The following is a 21,103-nucleotide window of genomic DNA, read 5'->3' as shown; positions in this document are numbered from 1 at the left end:
TATTAGGAGCTACCACCCAGGAAAAAGATCTAGGCATCATAGTGGATAATACTTTGAAATTGTTGGCTGAGCGTGCTGTAGTAGTCAAAAAAGCAAGCACTGTTAGGAATTAAGAAGGGAATGGTTAACAAAACAGAAAATGTCATAATGCCTCTGTGTCGCTCCATCGTGAGACAGCACCTTGAATACTGTGCACATTTCTGGTTGCCACATCTCAAAAAAGATATAGTTGTGATGGAGAAGCTACAGAGAAGGGCAACCAAAATTATAAAGCGGATAGAACATCTCCCTTATGAGGAAAGACTGAAGAGGTTAAGGTTGTTCAGCTTGGAGAAGAGACTGCTGAGGGGGATATGATAGAGGTCTTTAAAATAATGAGAGGTCTTGAACGAGTAGATATGAATCTGTTATTTACACTTTCGGTTAATAGAACTAGGGGGCACTCCATGAAGTTAGCAAGTAGCACATTTAAGACCAATCGGAAAAAATTCTCTCACTCAACGCACAATTAAGCTCTGGAATTTGTTGCCAGAGGATGTGGTTAGTGTAGTTGGGTTTAAAAATGGTTTGGATAAGTTCTTGGAGGAGAAGTCCATTAATTGCTAATAATCAAGTTGACTTAGGGAATAGCCACTGCTATTAATTGCATCAGTAGCATGGGATCTTCTTAGTGTTTGGGTACTTGCCAGGTTCTTTTGGCCTCTTGGAAACAGGATGCTGGGCTGATGGACCCTTGGTCTGACCCAGCATGGCAATTTCTTATGTTCAAATTTCTGGATTGCCATTGTGGGATGTGTCTGGGGGGGGGGGTGATCTCTGGCTGAGATTGTTTTCAGGGGGTGCTCCACTGCATTTTATTGCAGTGGAGCACCTATATGGGGTACGGTCCTCCTTCCCTGAGCCCAAAGCCACTGCTGAAGGCTGTGGTTGTTAAATCCATCGTGGTTGCCTGAGCTCCAAGACGTGCATTTTCAGATTTCATGATTGTGCTGTTACAATAGGGCAGCCTCATTGCATACTAGATGCTTTTTCCTGGCCCTGGGCAACAATTTTTCAGGAAATTGTCAAAGTCTGCAAGCTGTTATGGGGCAAGGTGCAGTTGCAGGACCTGCCTCTGAACCTTAATACCCCTGGAATCAAATGGAGCCTATGGTAAGATTTGGGCAGGCATGGAGACTTCTCTTCAATGGGCCCTCTATCCCTTAGCCCTGAAGGGGTCACTACTGGATTCCATGGTCACTACCGTGGAGGATGCAGTGCTGGGCGGTTTGGTCGTTTGTTTTTCATGGTTGTCTGTTGGCCACCATGGCTGCCGCAGTACTGAGGTGTTTGTTCTCCTTTTCTTGACCCTGAGGGATATGTTTTGGATCCCACAATCCCTTGTAGGTCGCCATGGCAGCAGCAGTGATAGTAGTGTAGGATTTTTCTGTGAAAGGTAATTCCTTCTGGCTCTACACTGCATTTCAGAGGTATATTTTTGCCAAAGATCTACAAGTATTTTATAAGGGGTGGGGTACAGGTTTAGGAATGCCCTGCAATTTCCCAATATCATTGCATTCAGATGGTGCCCAGGGTGGCAAAGGCTAATCACAGCAGCACAGTTATTTTCAGGGGATTCTATTGAGGGTCTTAACAGACTGGCACACAGGCTCAAAGGAAGGGGACTGCCCTCCTGAGGACGAGTGGATTTGTCTTTCGTAGAGGAGAGCTGGCCTCGCTGCTCTCCCGGTCCCTGTGTTATTTCAGTGTTGCGGAGGAAAGCAAGGAAGAATCTTCTGTATCATAGATGTCTTTGTCATGGCCATTCCAATAGATGAAAGGTCAATAGTAGCAGTTCCTGAAGTGCCTGTCTGCACAGAACAATACCCCATAACGTGCAGTCCCTAGTTCTGAGTTAGCCGCATCCCTGACAAATTTTCTCTGGCTGTTTCAGCAGATTCCCAGACGTGGGAAGGGATGTTCCCAGAAAGGAGTAGCTATTGCTACCATGGCCTCCTATGTGGGAAAGGCTTAGCATCTTTAATTTTAAGCCATTGCGTACTTGTCTAGGTTTGCTAGTATGTGGTGACAGAACTTCCTTTGTTTCTGGTAGACTCCATTAAGTTTGTGAAGGACCTGCTTGGATCCACAGGAGAACGAGGAATTTTGTTTTCCTAGGGTAGATATCTTGGTGGCACTTAATGTCTTTAAAAAAAAGACAGGCCTTAGGACCTTGTGCATGGTTTTCCAGTCGTAGCTTGTGACTATGTGAATCTGAAGTACGTCTGATGCAGAATGCCCAGGAAGACGTAGGGTAGTATTTCCCACCATTAGAACCAGAGGTTGTGTGTCTAGCTGGGGTCAGATACGTTCTGGCATACTCTTCGACCAGAGGGGTAGCATCCATGAATATGGTTCAGTGGTTTCTCTGGAGGCACCTCTGATCATCAATCTCTGTCTCTGATTGATTTAGCTAGGCAGTCCTTTCAGGGGAAGCTCTTGTTAGGTGACGTGCTGGAGAGGTTGGCAAAGGCATGGAGCAACTCTGAAGTCCAGTAGCTTCTGGAGGATTGAACTAAGGTTCTGCTGCAGAGTCATTTTCCTTTCCATCTATGAAAGGAGATAAGGGAGTAAAGGAGGCTTTGGCTCCTCCAGAGCAACACAATGAGTGCTTGGAGGTTCTGTCTCAGGTTACAGAGATAGGTGGCTGTTGTCTCTGTTCTTTCAGAGATGGACCCAAATTATGGTGAACCAGAGGGTCCAGGAGTTAATAAATGAATATATTCTACAGTTTGCCCGTTCTAATTCCGCCATCTCTATTTTAAAAAATTTGTATACTGCGCTCTACAAAATAGCCCAAAGCGGTTCATAGTAAAAACATAGAAAAGAACAAATGTTCAACAAAAATTAGATGTACACTGCTCTGGATAATTCAGTAAAACCCATTAAATGCCTGATTAAAAAGGAATGTTTTCATGGCCCTTTTAAAGTTTTTTAAATCAGAGGTTTCCAGCAATGGCTCAGGGTTAGAGTTCTAAAGTCTTAAACCAGCGACAGAAAATGCACAATTTATAGTGATGTCGTCTTGCTATTTTTGGAATGGGGATCTCCAGTAAGTTCTTATTGGAGAAACATAGTTGTCTTGCTGGTTTGTGTATAGACGAAGAGAAGTATTCAGCCAGATGGAGGAGTCGCACAGTAGATTAAATATAAGAGCTATCACCTTGTACTGGATTCCACAGGCAACGGGCCAATCCAGGGAGAACATTATTTGAGTTATGTGGTCCGTTAAATGTACGCCTGTGAGGATATGTGCTGTTGTGTTCCAATCACTTATAAAGGGCAAATTGTGCATGCTGGTAAACCAAGGTATAAAGTTACAGTAATCCAGATTGTTCATTATCAGTGCTTGCAGAACCAAGCAGAAATAATGAGTTTCAAGAAGAGGTTTTAGTCTTTTTAACAAATATCATTTTGAAAAGGATGATTTTATAATTGAAGATACATAGTATTGCAGAGAAAGGGTCAAGCATGATACCTGGATTTCTAGCCTTTCATGCTGTTGGAATGCAGTGTCCTAGGAAATTTGGGAATCTCACATGAAGGGGATTTGATTCCAGAAAGTAACTGTTTCAGATTTTGTAATATTGAGTTTTAACCTATTATGATCCATGGTTTCTCATGTTGTTCACCTGTGGGAGCTATTCTGCAGTGGCTCCTTGAATTGAAGGCTATGCTTCCCATTTCAGGGAGACCAGGAAGAGTGAGGATGCAACCCATTTATTTTATATCCATGGTGCTCCTAAAGGGGGTGGGATCCTTTTGTCCCACTCTGGACCCGATGTGATCCCTGACTTCTTGAAGGTACCCCATGTCAGGATGGAAACCTTAAGATCAGGGTGGTTCACAAAGGGGAGTGACTGACTGCTCTGGACCTAATGGGTGTTTACTTTCATTTTCCAATCTGGAAGCATCACTGGCATTTCCTCAGATTTGTAATGTTAGGTCACCAGTTTCACTTTCAAGTGCGACCCTTTGAGCTAGTGACAGAACTGAGAACCTTCTTGAAAGTGATGATGGTATTGGCTGTACCCTTCTTTGGACGATCGGCTGATTAGAGCAAAGTCCTTTCAGGATAGCTTTCTGCTTCTCAGCGAGTGGGCCAGTTGTTGCTGGGTTTGGGACAGACTATCATTTTCTTTCCAAAACCAATTTTTGGTGCGCTCTCACACTTGTTTTTGTGGAAACTGTGCAGCAGTCTTCTGGGTTTCTGCCTCATAAGGTGTTACTATGCCAGGGTCTGATGATGTTGATTTGTCTTAGGGTTTGGCCCTCTAAAGGGTACATTTAGTGAAGTCTCAGGCCTTGGTGGCTACGCTCCTGAAGACTAGAATAATTTCCATTTCTTTGGCCTCTGTGCGTACTGAATATTTTGAGGCTTGGTGTTCTGGGCATCACAGTGCTCTTGGAAACGCATCAGTCCCTTGATTCTGGATATTTGCGAGAAGGCCTTTCTAAGGGATTGGCTCTGAAGGCGTTCCTGGTGCAGGGTTCAGCCTTCCATTGCTATAGAGAGAATATTCCAGTCAGGCTACTGCCTTCTCATCTGGATGTGTCTCGAGTTTTGAAAGGTGCTAAGCATATTAGACTTCAGCTGCAGATTCCGGTTCCGCCGTGTCTGTCTTGGCGGGATCACTGTTTGCTCCTTTTTAAGGCTATTTCTGCTTACTCCGAAGATGCTCTTCTTACTGATACATGCTTTCTTATGGTTTTTAAGGATGGGTTGAAATTCATATGATTCCTTCCTTTCTATTGAAAGCATTTCAGAATCTGTTTTAACCAGTCAAATTCCTGCTCTTTCTTGGCAGGTTGACACTTCAGAAGAATGCTTGCTGTTTTGATCCTTGGATGTAAGGGGACATCCTTTACAAAATCTCAGGATCTCTAGCTTTTTTCAGGAGATCTAATTTTTGTTCTGTATATTGGAGTAAGGAGAAATGGGACACACACTGGTTTAAAGAGGTGTTTACAGAGATGTGTGGATTCTGGGGCTACATAACCAAACTACATTTGGGGTCATTCCACGAGGGCTCAGGCTTCTTCGTGGACAAAGTTGCAATTGGTCTCTTCTTGGAGATCTGTAGAGCAGCATCTTGTTCTCTATTGCATCCCTTTCTGGATGTTGCAGTCTGGCTGTCAGGGTTGCAGAGAGATCATTTGTCACCTTGACAGTTTTGCAGTGGCTGTGAGTAGCATCCAACCCTACTGGGAGCAGTTTGGATATATCCCACTTGTATGGACTTGTCTGACTGGATGAAGAGGAAGGTGAAATTACTATCTACCTGATAACTTCCTTTCCTCCAATATAGTCAGATCAGTCTGGGATTCTTCCTATCCTCCTGCAATCTGGCCCAGAGTGTCTACAAGGCCCAGAGTGTCTTTGTTCACTCTGGGCCTTGTAGAAAATTTTTTCACAATAAATAAGCAGGGTTGGAAAGTATTATGGCTTTCTGTACTTTGCTGCAGGTGAGTGGTTATGCTACACGGCCATGTTGGGGGACTGTACCACATGTTGCATATTGCACTTTTGTACACTTGTCATTATTAAATTTCTTTGAAGTAATCTGAAGTATGTAATTATATTATGTGAATAACTTTATTTCGCACACTTTCTTTTGATTTTACTGTTTGATACACTTCATTCGTTGCTTTTTCCTTAGTTTTTTCTGAAAGTGCACTAGTTTAAAGATAATCATCATAATAATCATGATAAATGTAATTATAACACTATTATGGTTTTATTAACTTTGTCCTCAGTTGGCTTGTTACAGGAATATTGAGAGACTGGTGTCAGCACAGAGTATATATCAGCGAGCCTGTTCTCTACCTACATCTGCTGGTTAGCATGCATAACCCACTTGTCCAGACTGGTCTGACTGTATTCGAGGAAAAGAAATGATCAGGTAAGTAGTAATTTCACCTTAGCCAGGTGGATTTGGGAAAGCCATCTCTTATTCCTGGGAGTGAAATAGATAAATATTTGGAACCTGCCAGGTACTTGTTAGAGACAGCAACCAGTCTGGGCTCTATGGACCTTAGTCTGATCCAGCTTCGCACTTCATATGTTCTTATGGGAGAGGGTTGATCTAATTTGGGCCAATCATTTATGTATAGAAGCATTTAGAAACTTCAAAGTTCTGCTTGAATCATTTACTTCTGTTCTCTTAATTTGCTTTTGCAGGAGGGAAAAATCCTCAGCTATAGCCCAGTAACTCATCAGATAGATGTTGAAATCCTCTCTTCTTCACCAGGTTAGATGACATTCAGAAATGCAATATGGCTGTCTGCTATTATAATAAATTACAGAACACCAAGATGGTTTATCTTAGAAACTCCCTGTAACCTGTCATTCTGTACTGAAAACGAAAGATGTTCTAACTGTGTTGTCGCTCCCGATGCAGCCAGCTTTGGCGAAACACGGGGTCCGTGTCGGGGGATCCTTAAATCAAATTGAGAAATTACATTGTTGCCATATTAAAATTTCTGATTTATTTAAGAATTTGAACCATCTGAGAATTTGTTTGCACTTGTCGTGTATGATATTTGATTGCTGGTGGTATTTTATTTTAGAAACAGAACATGATGGCAGATGTAGACCATACTGCCTATCCAATCTGAAACATCCACATCTTCTGCTCAGCTTTATAGTTCTTCATCGATAAGCAGGGCTGAATTAGACATGATCTGTGGGTGACATCATCCAGCGGCGCTGAACGAACTTGTCTCTCCAAGCCAAGCTCTACCGAGCATGTACAGGGGTTCCTGAGGGACCGTTGCCTTGAGAGCTTCCTCAGTCTGTTTTTGTCCATGCACAGACTGGACATGTACTCAGTCTCTCCGTTTATATTTTGTTTCTTTTCTTCAGTTTTCTTCATTTTAGTTGCCTTGCTACCCTGCAGCACATACCGCAGCACTTTTCAGTGCTACAATAAACAGGAAATAAAGAAAACATCTCCTCAAAGTGGCCAAAGAATGACATCCATGGTTTGATGAAGTCCTTCATGGTGTTATTTGCTTGCTCTGGAGAGATCGGTAAACTTGTCCATGTTCTCTTCCCTCCAGGGCATGAAACCACAGCAGTCAGTCAGAAGTGGCAGATGATTCTTCTTCCAATAGTGCATCATCATCTGCCTTGCCAGGAAATGAGTTGAGCAGGAGCTCCTTATTGCCTCCCTCATAAGCCTAAAGCAAAGCCTTGGGATCGAGGATCATAATTGCCCTATAGTGAGCCAAAACCCAGCTGAAGGAAATATAAGTGGGCATCACACGATGCACCAATGGATGTGCTCAGCGCACCACTGAATACACACAGCACATCGAGGGTTGCGCTCGATGCACTGTGCACCGATGCATGCAGCGCTTGAGTGACTCGGTGCATCGAAGCACAGAGGTATTCTAAGCAAAAAATGCATCGAGGCACTCGATGCACTAGAAATAAATGAAGCATCAAAACAAAAGGAGAAGGTGTATGCAGGCCACTCTAGGCCGACTGTTGAAAGGCTTTTCTTATCTACACTTTTCATTTACCACAGCCGTTGTTCATTCGAAGGTGATAGCTGGGAGCTCTTAATTAGATACTTTTGCACCCTTGTTTAAAAAAAAAAAAAACACGGTTTCTCAGCTTGGGTATTTAACAAGACAGAAAAAATAACCCAATTCTTTTCAGCGTTGCTGTCACGCTTCCTCTCGTTTGTATACTCCCAAGTCCATCTTTGTAGGGTCCCGTCTTGAAGGAGTTTGTTTTCTAGGCACTTGAAAACTCAATTGGAAGTTATATACAATTTCTTTATACAAGTCTCCAGGTGGGATTTGAACAGTCCCCAGCCTGCTTAGAAGGCAGATGCCTTCCCCGCTGAGCCAGCAGCTTAGCCAACAAAGGCTGGCTTCAACAAGTTCACCTTTAAATCTTTAACTTTGCTTTTCAGTCTTAGGAGACATCCAAAAAGGGAAAAAAAAAAAAAAAGAAACCCCAAAACTAAATCTCCACACGTTCTCACAAAGTCAAAAGCCTGGCCCAATGGGCCTGTCACCTCCCACCGTATCTCTGAGATATTCAGCTTGTCCCAAAAGATACAACCTCCCGCTGGCAGTTTTCCTGAAAAATGTCCTTTATCCAACAGCTCACCTTCTTTGAAATCACGATGGCCGTCCTTCTTCCCACGATAGCAGGAGCATCCAGAGTCCAAGTCTTTTAGAGCAACCACTAGCAAGGTCCTTCTTCCTCAGTCCCCGACAGGAGACTGAGACTGCTCTGCTATGAAGTCCTTTTTATACTTACTAAAGGAGGAGGAGTTTACTAAGAGATCGGCTCGTGGGGGTCCCACCCTCGATTTGGCCCTCCTCCTGTAGCTAAGGATTGGCTTCTGTAGTTCCACCCTTTATTTCCGACACTTGTGGTTTTTCTGTCTCTATAGTTACCGGGGGAAGGAACCAGGGTACTTCCTTGGCTTGGTGTCGCTGTGTTTTCCTTCCCCCCTTTTCTAGGACTTTTGGTTCCAGGGCGTTTAGCCTATATCTTTGGGTTGGGACATAGACCCCGTCACAGTTGCTACAGTTATTCCTTAGTCTGGAGTCCCAGTATCACCCATTGTGAACATGTTCTTAGAACCCTTGATATATGGGGACCTTGCTCTTCTCACACAATCAAAGCGGAGTAAAACTGTTTAGAGGTGGTTGACCGGGATTTTTCTTCTCTAAGGCAAGCAGCAGATCCCCGTGTTCCAGATGTGCCTAACATCACGTGGGAACAAGTTTTAGGGCCTGATTTTGAAAGGAATTTGCATGCTTAGATCTGGGTTCTACATGTGTACATACACTTACCTGCATTAAGTGGCTTTTTTAAGAATTGCCACAAGATGTGCTATTGAATTGTCCATAGTGTTATCCACATTGAATGCACTTAACGTGGGAAAATGTCTTGGCGATTGCTATAATAGTGTGTTACATTTACCTGTGTGACTTATTGATCATTCACCTGTTAGTGTCAAAGTCCCTCCAGTTACTGGCTGAACTGTTTGCTGATGAGAATGTGGACACGCCTATCTCTGGCATTCCTAAATCTACAAAGCTGAATCTCAAATGCAGAGTTCAAATTCTCCAGGATTTGCAGTTGTCCGGCTGCTGCATCAGTTAGTCATTGTTAATCTGCCCTGAATTGGGCTCCTAGACATTCTTGGCAAGGAATTCTTCCGAAGCTCCATATTTCCTGCCCATATCTATATGTACCAGTTCCATGTGGGTTACTATCTTAATGGCTGTATTCAAAATCTGAAGGTTTTTCCTACAATTTACAGGAGACAGTTTTTATTACTCACAATTGCTTTTGAAACTGGACATGTGCATGTGCCACCTTCTCAGTTCTGTTTACGAACTTTTCAACTTCTTTTCATGTGTTAGCTTCGAATGGAACTCTGCGTATGATGGGGCTCATGGCATCATGGCATTCAAGATAATTTTCATGAGAAGTCACCGGATGTACCTGGTCACTGTGATAAGAATTGGAATATGGGTCCCTGAACACCTTCTACTCTTATCAATGCTTATGCTTCCATAAGAGTCAATTCTGGGTTTTTCAGCAGTGCCACCTACTACTTCTTCTAACCAGGCCTGTTCTTTATCCCATCCCACAAATTCTTTTCTGAAGCGGGACAGAATCCAACTCTTCTATCAGATGTGGTGTCAGATAATCAAGAACCTCTAGGTCAGCGGTTCTCAACCTGTGGGTCGCGACCCCGGCGGGGGTCGAACGACCAAAACGCAGGGGTCGCCTAAAGCAGGTCCCCAACCACTGGTCCGCGGACCAGTACCGGGCCGTTGGGGTTTTTTGCCGGTCCTGCTAATTCAGAACAATCTCAGGACACCTGGATATCAAATGTTCCCAGGTATGCAGAGCAAAAAAATTTTTGTATCCTTATTATTTTTCATTACTGGGTCTTTGTGTCTGCTATTTTGAAATATTTTGTTGGTATCTGGAAATGTTTTATATGAGTTTTTAATTATTGGATATTCCACTCATCAGCTGTTTCGAAATATGTTCTTTTTGTTAGTACAGTTTTACTGCTGATGATTTTATATTTCTTGATTTGTTTTATAAGGATGGGTGATGTTTCTTTTTTCCTTTGTTACACTGCATACAGAGACTCTGGCTTGTTGCAGTTTCCAATTCAGTTTTTTCTGCATGCTTCTTGTTATGCGTTTTGGTCTCTTTATTCTATGTTAGGTGAGGGACAGCACGTGATTCAGGTGAGGTTTTCTGCTGGCGTGTTGTTTCTGTGTAGGACTCTATAGCAGCCTGACTTGGTCCGTTTTCCTAATAGGAGATGTATTGGTGTCTTAAGGCCTGGTGTAATATTTTCAGAGACTTATTGTACTTTAAAAGTGTGATCTTACATAAAATGCACACATTTACTTGTATTTAGTTTTAAACATATTGTATGGCTCTCATGGAATTACATTTTAAAATATGTGGCGTTTATGGCTCTCTCAGCCAAAAAGGTTCCTGACCCCTGGTATAGAGCTTAGCCACTACTGCTGCTTCTGGTGTGTACTACAGCCTGCATGGAAGAAGAGTAAGAGAGCTGCTGGAGGGGGTAAGTAAAGATGGCTTTTTAAGTTCATTTTTCTTGATTGACTGCCATTTTAATTATTTAATATTATGTGATGTGTCTGCTTTTTTTGTTTGAGCAACAAGTATAGCTTTGGTTTATGTTTATTTTATTTATTTTTATTTATTTATTTATAAAAGAGTTTCTATACCGTCGATAAGACAAATCATCTCAATGGTTTACATGGCATAAAAATGTCAAATAAGTGTTCTGTTATAAATACAGACTTCGTTATTTTCATTAATGCACAATGTAAGTTAATTGTGTGTGGAGGCGGGGGGGGGGGGGGGGGGGCGGCATAGCTGACGTTTCGCCTAGGGCGCCTAATACCCTTGCACCGGCCCTGGCGGGGCGAAGCTGGCGACCTGCCTTCTCCAACCCCAAAAGGGAAGAGACATGGCCCAAAAAGCTAGCGCATCGCAGTGACGTATGTTGCTGGAGCCACGCAGGCAGGAAGGAGGTGTATCAGCCACTGCAGGTGCTCCTCCTACTTCCTTCCTGCCCGCCCTGCCCCGGAAGACAAATGTTGCCGGAGCCGCACGGGGAGGAAGGAGGAGGCACGTCAGCCGCGTGGGTAGAACAGGTGCTTCAGCCGCGTGCAGAAGAGGAGCAGCGGAGCCGGGAAGACTAGGGCCACTGCAGAGCCCATCCTGTGGCAACCCGTAAAGAAGAGGCCCAGAGGTGAGAGAGAGGTGTGTGCGAGTATGAGATGAGTTGAGAGACTGTGTGTGTTTGCAGAGACAGCATGTGAGAGCCTCTGTGTGTGTGAAAGAGACAGCATGTAAGAGTGAGAGCCTGTGCCTGAGCAAGGCAGCATGTGGGGGTGTGAGAGAGCCTGTGTGTGAGACTCAGACAGCCTGTGCCAGTGAGAGCCTGTGTATGTGTGTGTGAGAGAGAAATGCATGTGAGAATGAGAACCTGACTGTGTGTTTGAGGGAAGAAGACAGGTGGAGAGAAAAGAAATAGAAGAAAAGGCAATATAAAAGGAAATGGCAAAAAATTAGAAAGGGAAGCAGATGTAAAAAAAAAATAAATTACTTTTTACTGATTGGCACATGTAATCTTTGGGAATGTGCAAGAGTAGCACTTTCTCTATGGCAAATCTCACAATGTACGAGATCAACATGGAGGAAGTGGAAACCCACTGGGCCTGCACAGAGGAGGCAGCAGAATGGGCTTCAGTGCCAATAGCAGCAATCAGTGCCTCCCCAATAGCCACGTGGCAGCAGTGGCAGTAATTAGATTAATTGTTTGACTCAGCTGGAGGTGACAAAGTATGAAGTGGGATGTGAAATCAGCTTGATCTGGTGGAGAATTAGGATTGCTGTTACACATGAACTGTATTTGGCAAACATAAAGGGAGCCAGGGTAATCAATTGATGCCTGCAGCTGAGGACTGATTCATTATGACTCATGTAGAAATTAGTGCATTTTCCAGATTAGTCTGCATAACACAATTCTCAACATTCAGCATTATTTCTGCTGCATAGAGTTTTATCTGAGAGGCTCTGAGGTTGTGAGGGAGCCAGCAAGAGAGCATGAGTGTGTATGAGAAAATCCAGGGGAGTAAGAGTGTGTGGGGGGGGGGGGGGGAGAGAGTGTCTTACACCCTGAGAGTGTATCAGTGTCTGTGAGAGTGAGAGGTTATGGTGGGTATAAGAGCATGAATGTGTAAGTATGTGACAGTGTATGTGTGAGAGAGAATGGACATGTGAGTGTATGTGTGAGAGAGAGAGGATAACCTCCTAATCCTCGACAATATCAGGGTGACTGGAAATCAAGAGCTCCCATGTATGGACAGTAGGGGCTTTTTAAAATCCTTATTAGTTTTAATTATTGTGTGTTATTTGATATATGTGCTGTTTTGAAATATTATTGGTGTTTGGGAAATTATAAAAATGTATATGATTTTAATTAATAGAAATTCTATTTATCAGTAATTTTAAAATATTCTTTTATTAGTATGGTTTTACTATTATAACTGATGCTTTATGTTTCTTAATTTTATTGTTTTATGAGGAATGATGGTTCTGTTTATAAATGTCATAATAAATAAGTATGCACTAAAATCCAACCCCATCCATAACCCCGCCCCCATATGACCAAAGCCCCACCCTCACCCCACCCTCACCCCGCCCTTGCGGGGCGAGGGGTCACCGCAACATGAGGAACTGTATTTCGGGGTCACGGCATTAGAAAGGTTGAGAACCACTGCCATAGACAGTCCACCCAACTTTGTATTTCTTTTGATAGGAATAGGTTGCACATTGCCATTGCCAAACAGACACTATCCAATTGCCTAGCAGAATGCATCTCCTTCTGTTACGCTAAGGTGGGGCTGCATCTTGGGGGGTCATGTCAAGGCTCATTCTGTCAGAACCATGGCAGTGTCGGTGGCCCACTTGTGTGCAGTTCTCATGGAGGAGATCTGCCAGGCTGCAACGTGGATTCTCTCCATACATTCACATCTCATTTCTTATCTGGATATGGATGGCGGACGCGACAATAGGTTTGGTCAGTCTGTCCTTTGGAACTTGAGTTGTAGAACCCAACTCTCCCGCCTAGGTCTCGATGTTTGGGTTCAGGCTGTCTCCCCCTCTGTTACCAACAGCATCAGTGTTGTTGTGCCCGTTGGCACCTGGTTGGATGTCTGTTGGCCCCTGTTTGTGTTGGGGAGCAGTCTGTAGCTAGGGATTCACCCATGTGTGAGGACTACCATCCTGCTTATCATCGGAGAAAGCAGAGTTGCTTACCTGTAACAAATGTTCTCCAAGTACAACAGGATGTTAGTCCTCGTAAAACCTGCCCGCCACCCCGCGGAGTTATGTTTCTCCTATTTTTTTTAAATTTTAATTATAATTCTATGATAGAAGACTAGAGAGGGACCCTGTGTGGACACACAGTATAAGTCACACTGAGCATGCCCAGTGTGACCTAGTCAAAGTTCTAGAAACGTATGTCAAAGTTCTAGAAACTTTGACATATGTTTTCTACATCGGGGCTCCATCTGATGATGTCATCCATGTTTGAGGACTAACATCCTGCTGTACTTGGAGAACACCTGTTACAGGTAAGCAACTCTACTCTCTCTGCAATTCAGTGAATTGTTAAAGCAGTATGTGCCTACCCACTATTTGCGTTCGGGTGATAAGAATTTACTGGCAATTCCAACAGTAAAGGTAGCAAGATTAAATCAAGAACTTTCTTTGGAATGGGACCAGAGCTGTGGAATTCTTTACCTGATAGTTTGTGTGCTATTAATAATATTAGCACTTACAGGAAGCAATTAAAGGCCCACTTGTATAAGGATGTTTTTCCACCCTTTCTGTCTCTTCTTTGTCTTTTCCCTTTGTCAGAGTTTTATCTTTTTGTTCCTTTTAGGATGGAGTGCCCTTGGTACCAAGAACCCAATTTTCAAATCCCACTGCTGCTCTCATTGCCTCAGGTACAAACATAGATTGTGAGCCCTCTGGGGACAGAAATATCTAAAGTACCTGAATGTAATCTGCCTTGAAGTGCTGAAAAGCAGAATATAAAAATCAGATAAATAGGAAAAGCCTGAGAAGTGGAGGTTTCTGTCCATAGTTTAAAAGCCTGCTTATTTCCCAAAATGAGAGGATAGATACTGAGGAGCAAACCACTCGAAAGAGGAACTCCTCTGCATTGGGTCACTGACTGATCTATCCACAGAAGGCGAGATAAGAGAGCAGCAGCTCTTCCCTACCCCTTAGTCCAGGGGTCGGGAACCCATGGCTCGCGAGCCAGATATGGCTCTTTTGAGGGCTGCATCTGGCTCGCAGACAGTCGCCACACTTTCCCGCTGACCCAGCTGCTCCCCGGTCCTCCTCCGCCCGGGCTTAAAATGCTGTCAGCCCGGGCGGAACGCGGCAGGACAGCTGGAGTCAGCGGCACCGGCGTGTTCTCTTCTTCCCGCCCCCCCCCCCCCGCGGCCCGGAAGAGGAAGTGGAGAGTATCGGGTGCCTGTGCGGCAAGAAGAGGCCACGCTAGTGCGCTCGGCATCGGCCCGAAGAAAAGAAGACTGCAGCGCGGCTCGGAGGAAAATGAAGAGCTTCAACCGCGGCCGATGGGACTCCGCCTCCGCGAGGGCTGAAAATGAAGAGGTTAGCGTTGGGAGGAGGCTGCTGCTGCTGCCGCGAGTTCCCGGGGTGGGGGAGAGAGAGAGAGAGTGAATGAGCGATTGCTCGCTCATTCACTCTCTCTCCCCCCCACCTCCACCCCGGGAACTCGCGGCAGCAGCAGCCTCCTCCCAACGCTAACCTCTTCATTTTCAGCCCTCGCGGAGGCGGAGTCCCATCGGCCGCGGCTGAACTTCTTCATTTTCCTGCGAGCCGCGCTGCAGTCTTCTTTTCTTCGGGCCGATGCCGAGCGCACTAGCGTGGCCTCTTCTTGCCGCGCAGGCACCCGATACTCTCCACTTCCTCTTCCGGGCCGGGGCCTATGTGAGTGGGTGTGTGAGAGTGAGAGATTGCATGTCTGTGAATGATTGAGAGCCTGTACATGTGAAAGAGAGTATGTCTGTGATTGAGAGCCTGCCTGTGAGAGAGAGAGAGAGAGCATGAATGTAAGTTTACCATTGGGAACCTGTATGTGTAAGTTTGTGATTGAAAACCTGTTTGTGTGAAAGTGTGTGTGTATGATTGAGATCCTTTGTGTGTGAGAGAAATCATGTGTATGTATGATTAAGAGCCTGTGTGTATAAGTAAGGGAGAGAGCATGTGTGTCTGTGTGTGATTGAGAGCTGATTTAGGTGAGGGAGCATGTGAGTATGTGATTGAGAGCCTGTGTGTAAATGAGAGAAAGAGAGGACATGTTTGTAAGCATGTGAATGAGAGTCTGTGTGTGAGAGAAAAAGACAGCATGTATTTATGTGATTGAAAGCCTGTGTGTGTGTGTAAGCGTGAAAAGATAGACAGCATGTGTGTAAATGTGAAAGTAAGAGCCTATATAAGTGAGAGAGAAAAAACATGTGTATATGTGAGTACTGAGAGCATGTGTGTATAGGTGTGTCATTGAGAGCCAGTGTGAGAGAGAGCGCTGGTATGTGACTGAGAGAGGAGAAAGTTCCAAGCAAACCACCCCACCTCCTGCTAATTCAGAACAATCTCAGGACACCTGGATATCAAACGTTCCCAGGTATGCAGAGCAAAAAAAATTTTGTATCCTTATTTTCATTACTGGGTCTTTGTGTCTGCTATTTTGAAATATTTTGTTGGTATCTGGAAATGTTTTATATGTGTTTTTAATTATTGGATATTCCACTCATTGGCTGTTTCGAAATATGTTCTTTTTGTTAGTACAGTTTTACTGCTGATGATTTTATATTTCTTGATTTGTTTTATAAGGATGGGTGATGTTTCTTTTTTCCTTTGTTACACTGCATACAGAGACTCTGGCTTGTTGCAGTTTCCAATTCATTTTTTTCTGCATGCTTCTTGTTATGTGTTTTGGTCTCTTTATTCTATGTTAGGTGAGGGACAGCACGTGATTCAGGTGAGGTTTTCTGCTGGCGTGTAGTTTCTGTGTAGGACTCTATAGCAGCCTGACTTGGTCCGTTTTCCTAATAGGAGATGTATTGGTGTCTTAAGGCCTGGTGTAATATTTTCAGAGACTTATTGTACTTTAAAAGTGTGATCTTACATAAAATGCACACATTTACTTGTAGTTAGTTTTAAACATATTGTATGGCTCTCATGGAATTACATTTTAAAATATGTGGCGTTTATGGCTCTCTCAGCCAAAAAGGTTCCTGACCCCTGCCTTAGTCTAACTGTGCAAAGGGACTCCCCCCCCCCCCCCCCCCCCCCCCCCCCCCCCATATCCGCTGTGAAAGGGTATCAAGGCTCTCTTAGAAAAGGTTTCCAAAAAGTGGATCAAAAAGCACAACAGCAAAAACTGGATCAGATCTACAAGATACCCAGGGAGGAGAAATCAGGAGAATCTTCTTAAATGTTAAAGACAAATATTATTAACAGGAGGCAAGGACATCCTGCCTTCTGAAAGGTTAATCAAAAATCCACAACAGAAATCTATTGAGGTCTAACTAAAAATCCAACGAAAATCCATGCCTTAAGATGGTGGCAGGGGTTTATATAGTCAGTATATAGGGGTAGAATTTCAATTAAGGAGTGGACTGGGAGGGAACTTTCCTACCCCCCTACCTACACTTACCCCATCTTCCACACCCCCCTAAACCTAACCTACTTTTTCCTAAATTTTTTATTTTATTAATTACTGCTCCTCTAGAGCAGAAGCAAGTTAAGTGCACCGGCTGCCAGCCAGCACGTGCTTCCCCTAGAACAGCAGCTAATGGCCGCTGTCCTGGCCAGCCTCCGCCCTGCCCTGCCCCTCCCAGACCACACCCCGCCCCTTTTTCAGGGCCTGGCGCTTGTGTGCGTATCAGGACTTATGTGTGTGGCCGGGCTCTTTTGGAAATGCGCATGGCGTGCGCAGGGCCCAGCCACGCGCATAAGTCCCAATTTTTATGTGCATGGCCATTTGAAAATTTGCCCAATACTTTTTATATACTGTACTGTTATATACTATACACCATCTCTTTCTCCCACATGGGGAAGTCAAAACCTCAACCTCTATGCACTAATCTCTCTCTGCCTCCCCAGTTCTATGATATACTTTTCTTTTTTTAAGTAAGGAGACCAAAGGTTCTTTACATATCATTACTTATATGGTCTACTTTGAGGGTAAGGAAGGGTCTATAAAGCTGAGCAGATGTGGATGGGTTGTGTATCTGCTGCCATGTTCTGTGTTTCTATGATTTAGATGTAAGGTAAGGCCCTTGCTAGTCTAGTGTTCTTCACTGGACTTGGGCCCTTTTTCCCGTGAAGCCATTTTATATGGTGCATTGATTATACATTACAGCACATATTACACATACAACATGTTGTTTCATGTTTACACAAGAGTTTTGATAGTATCCTCATATTGAGTCTGTTTTAATCTATTAAATGGACTTTTGCCTATCATTTCAGTGGTAAAAGAGCCTGGGAAGTTTGATCTGGTGTATCAATCTGAAGATGGGACGGATGTGATTGAGTTTGCTGTGCCTCAGGACACAAAGGTACCATGTTTTGTTTTTATAATTATTTTATTGTTTTAGCATAGATCACAGGACCAGATACACTGCATTGGTTACATCCGAACTGGAATTTAAGCTTTGTCTATTTGCAGTACATGTCTGCATGCACCAGCTATGCCTTATAATTTAGCAGAACCAGATTAGCGGGTGGTGCAGAAATAGGACTGGAGAACAAATGTTGCTGACCCAATTTTTGAATGTCGACCCAGAATTTGAACAATGACTTTGTAAACCGTTGTGATCTACTATTGGAACGATGGTTTACAAAACGACTAAATGAATAAATGTTGGGTTTAATAGCTATTAAGGGATACAAGGCCTAGAAAATCTGAGCTGCTATGTGAAAGGTTCCAGTTTGATCTCCAAGTTGGGACTTCTGTTCCCTGGGTCAGTTAGGGATGCTGTGGAGATAGACTTCACAGCCCTCAGGGAGGGGGGACCGTCGCTACTTTAAAAAAAAAAAAAAAGCCTAGAACACACAATGCTTTTTATATGCAGTACAGTGCACCCTTCGGCAAAAGCTTGGTCTGTGAAAATTTGACACTCGCGCATCATGGTGCAGTTTGACTTCTTGTCAAACTAAAGTGATGAAGGGACACCATATTAGATCAGGCTTTAAAAAAAAAAAAAAGCTTTATTACATGCTTATTTCATAAGATTCTAGGCAAGTTACAAAAGCAAAATTAACACAAATACAAAACTCCCAAAATACCCATGAATTAATTAATTAACTTAATGCATGCAGAGCCATAGCCAGGCCATTTGGCACCTAAGGCCAAATGAAAAAGTGCACCCTCATCCACGAGCTTTGGAGCCTCTGTTAAATGTAGGGGTTTTTAATTTCTCTTTTTACCCAGTAGTTTCCTCCTGCTCCTTTGGGCTTCCAGCTCAATCAAACCAGTATGGGGATCCTGGCGCCATGAGTCTTATTTGTTTATAAAAATGTATAATCCGCTGTACCTACAATTCTAGGCGGGGCACAAAATGACATTCATATTAAAACATATAACTATCAAGAGGTTCCCTGTACGTACCCGGATCAGTCCAAACCATGGGTTATGCCTCCCTTCCAGCAGGTGGAAACAGAGAAAAACTTGAAAGGCACCCTCACTTAACCTGGTGTGCCTCCTGCATCCCTTCTGTATTTCTCTGTCTCCAGCAGATGGAGGTGGTATAAACCCTGCAGTCTTTCCCTGTTTATGGGGGTGTAGGCTATCCCTTAAATTTTAAACAAAAGTGAACTAGCTAAGTTGTGAATCAAACAAGTTTAAAAAAAAAAAAAAAAAGCAGGAAGAAGTTCTTCTGCAGAGGGAAGTTTCACAATCCTCCCAGGGTTGCTAGGTCTAGCTGGGTCATCCTCTCTGGTAGCAGGTCATTGGAGCTGGGGTTTGTAACCCCGTGGGGCTCCAGGCAGGTAAGGACATGGGGGAAGAGATTACTGGTGGTCCAGTCCCTCTCTTAACCTGTGGTGTTTCTGAGCATTTAAAAAAAATTTTTTTTTTGGAAAATTTTCTTTTTTGGTCTGCTGTGATCCAGGACCCCTCCCCATCAGAATCGCTGCATTTTTGACTATTTTTGCCGTGTTTTTAATGTCTTTTGGGCCGTTCCCCCCCCCCCCCCCCCCACGATGCCACGGCCATCTTTGTGTGTGGCATGTGGAGAATCATCCACGCGGTTTTCTAGGGCTGGTATTTGCTCCTGCTGCCTACCTGGTGGGGAAGGCAGTTCTTTTTCAGGGACTGCAGCATCAGCCAAGCCTTGAGGGGCTCAAAAACGTTCTGCTCCCTGGGAGCTTCAGGCTGATCCTTTCTCCCTCATTGCAGGCACGGCAGACATTTTAAGCACCTTTGCTGCAGATCAGGCAAGGGCTATGGGGGGGTGGGAGCTTCCTCCAGCACTGTCACTGGTCCCTGCCAGTTCTGAGGATACTTCATATCAGGATCAGGATTCCTTACATGGGGATTCTGCTGTTCCAGGAGGACAGGATATTAATTCTGATTCCTTTTCTTTGGATTTTGTCCTCCTTATGCATAAAAGCATTTTTGGCTTTCCGGTCTCCGCAAGGTGGTGCTTTGCCACAGAGACATGCGCAGGGGCCATCCCCCAAGATAGCCAAGCATACAGATGTGCCCTCATCTTTGCGGATCATGAAGTTAAAAGGTGCTGTGGCTTTGGGAGGCTCAGCCGCTCCGGGGGTCCCGGGCAGTGCGACTGCACATGCAGGAGTCTCTCCTCCCACCCCCAGGGGAAGGGGGATTGGATGATGACCAGGGGAAATAGTCCACCTTGGATGGAAATGATCCTAAGGTGGCCTGTCTATTCCAGAGAGAGGAATTGGAGCCTCTCATTCCGGCTGTGCTTTCTGAGCTCGGAGAGGAACTTCCTCTGCGCGCGTAACCCCCATATTTTACGCTCACGGGAGATTTAAATTTTGCCCGTAAAAACATCTGAGTACTTTGCACCTATTGTTGGTGAGGGGGGAATAGTGTGCACACTTTTGAAAATGCCAAGTATATTTAGTGTTATTCCCTGAACCTAAACATACACAAGGAATGCAGCTAAATGTCCTCTGCATATTTTTTAGCTGCTCTGAGATGGGCTGTTTTCACAAAGACCTATTTATCCAGATAAATCACTATTTGCCTGTGTAAATGGCTTTGAATATTGCCCTCCCCTTGGTTTCCCTTCTATGGTATCATGCCTATTCATATCTCAAGATTGTAAAAATGGAAATTGCATTTTCTTGGCTGTTGCTTTAGAAACCTGTTAAAAAGTAATACAGCTCTGTTGTCCTAGTCACGAGGTCTGTTTGAGTCTTTTCTCTGAATTTGTTTGTTGCAGATAACCAAGAAATGGGATTCACTGATTGAGCCTAGACTGATTGTGGAAACCTCATCTGATTATGCAGAAAGTGCAGAGCCTGTGAAAATGTGACCTTATGTATAACAATCAATTTTGTGGCCCATTGTAAAACAGATTGCTTCCACTTATGTGTGTAAATTGTTGTACAGAACGTCTGGCTTTGTTACAATACAGTATGCATATTTTAACATTTTAAATAAAATAGGAAGAGTAAAAATATATTGAAATTGTGTACGAATATTTTGTCATGCTGCATTATCTTTTGCAGTGTGACTTATTAGCACCTCTCTTTTTTTTATTAAATTAAAATCAAAGCTGAAGTTGGATCAAGGGACTTACCTGATGGAACTAGGGTTGCCAACTGCCTGGTTTTGGAATGGACAGCCGGGTTTTCAGCTGTGCTGTACAGTGTCTGGTCAGAAGTATTGACTGGACACTGAAAATCCAGTTTTTGCAAGAGGCTCCTCTTTCCCACATCTTCCTG

At 43.9% G+C, this 21,103-nt stretch overlaps 1 protein-coding gene across 1 annotated transcript in view; it reads left to right on the top strand.

The window, feature by feature from the left end:
* COIL (coilin) overlaps positions 1-20,840 on the top strand; it is a 53,266-nt gene extending 32,426 nt beyond the window's left edge. The window contains exons 5-7 of the mRNA XM_029600699.1: positions 6,221-6,290; positions 17,651-17,739; positions 20,599-20,840. Coding sequence (XP_029456559.1) covers positions 6,221-6,290; positions 17,651-17,739; positions 20,599-20,691 — 252 coding nt within the window. The 3' untranslated portion in view covers positions 20,692-20,840. The remainder of the gene's footprint in view (positions 1-6,220; positions 6,291-17,650; positions 17,740-20,598) is intronic.
* Positions 20,841-21,103: the final 263 nt, after the last annotated feature.

The sequence above is a fragment of the Rhinatrema bivittatum genome, chromosome 4, assembly GCF_901001135.1.
Source record: "Rhinatrema bivittatum chromosome 4, aRhiBiv1.1, whole genome shotgun sequence".
NCBI lineage: Eukaryota > Metazoa > Chordata > Amphibia > Gymnophiona > Rhinatrematidae > Rhinatrema > Rhinatrema bivittatum.
Note: the sequence above shows the minus strand (reverse complement) of the source record. Positions and strands in the feature narration are given on the sequence as shown.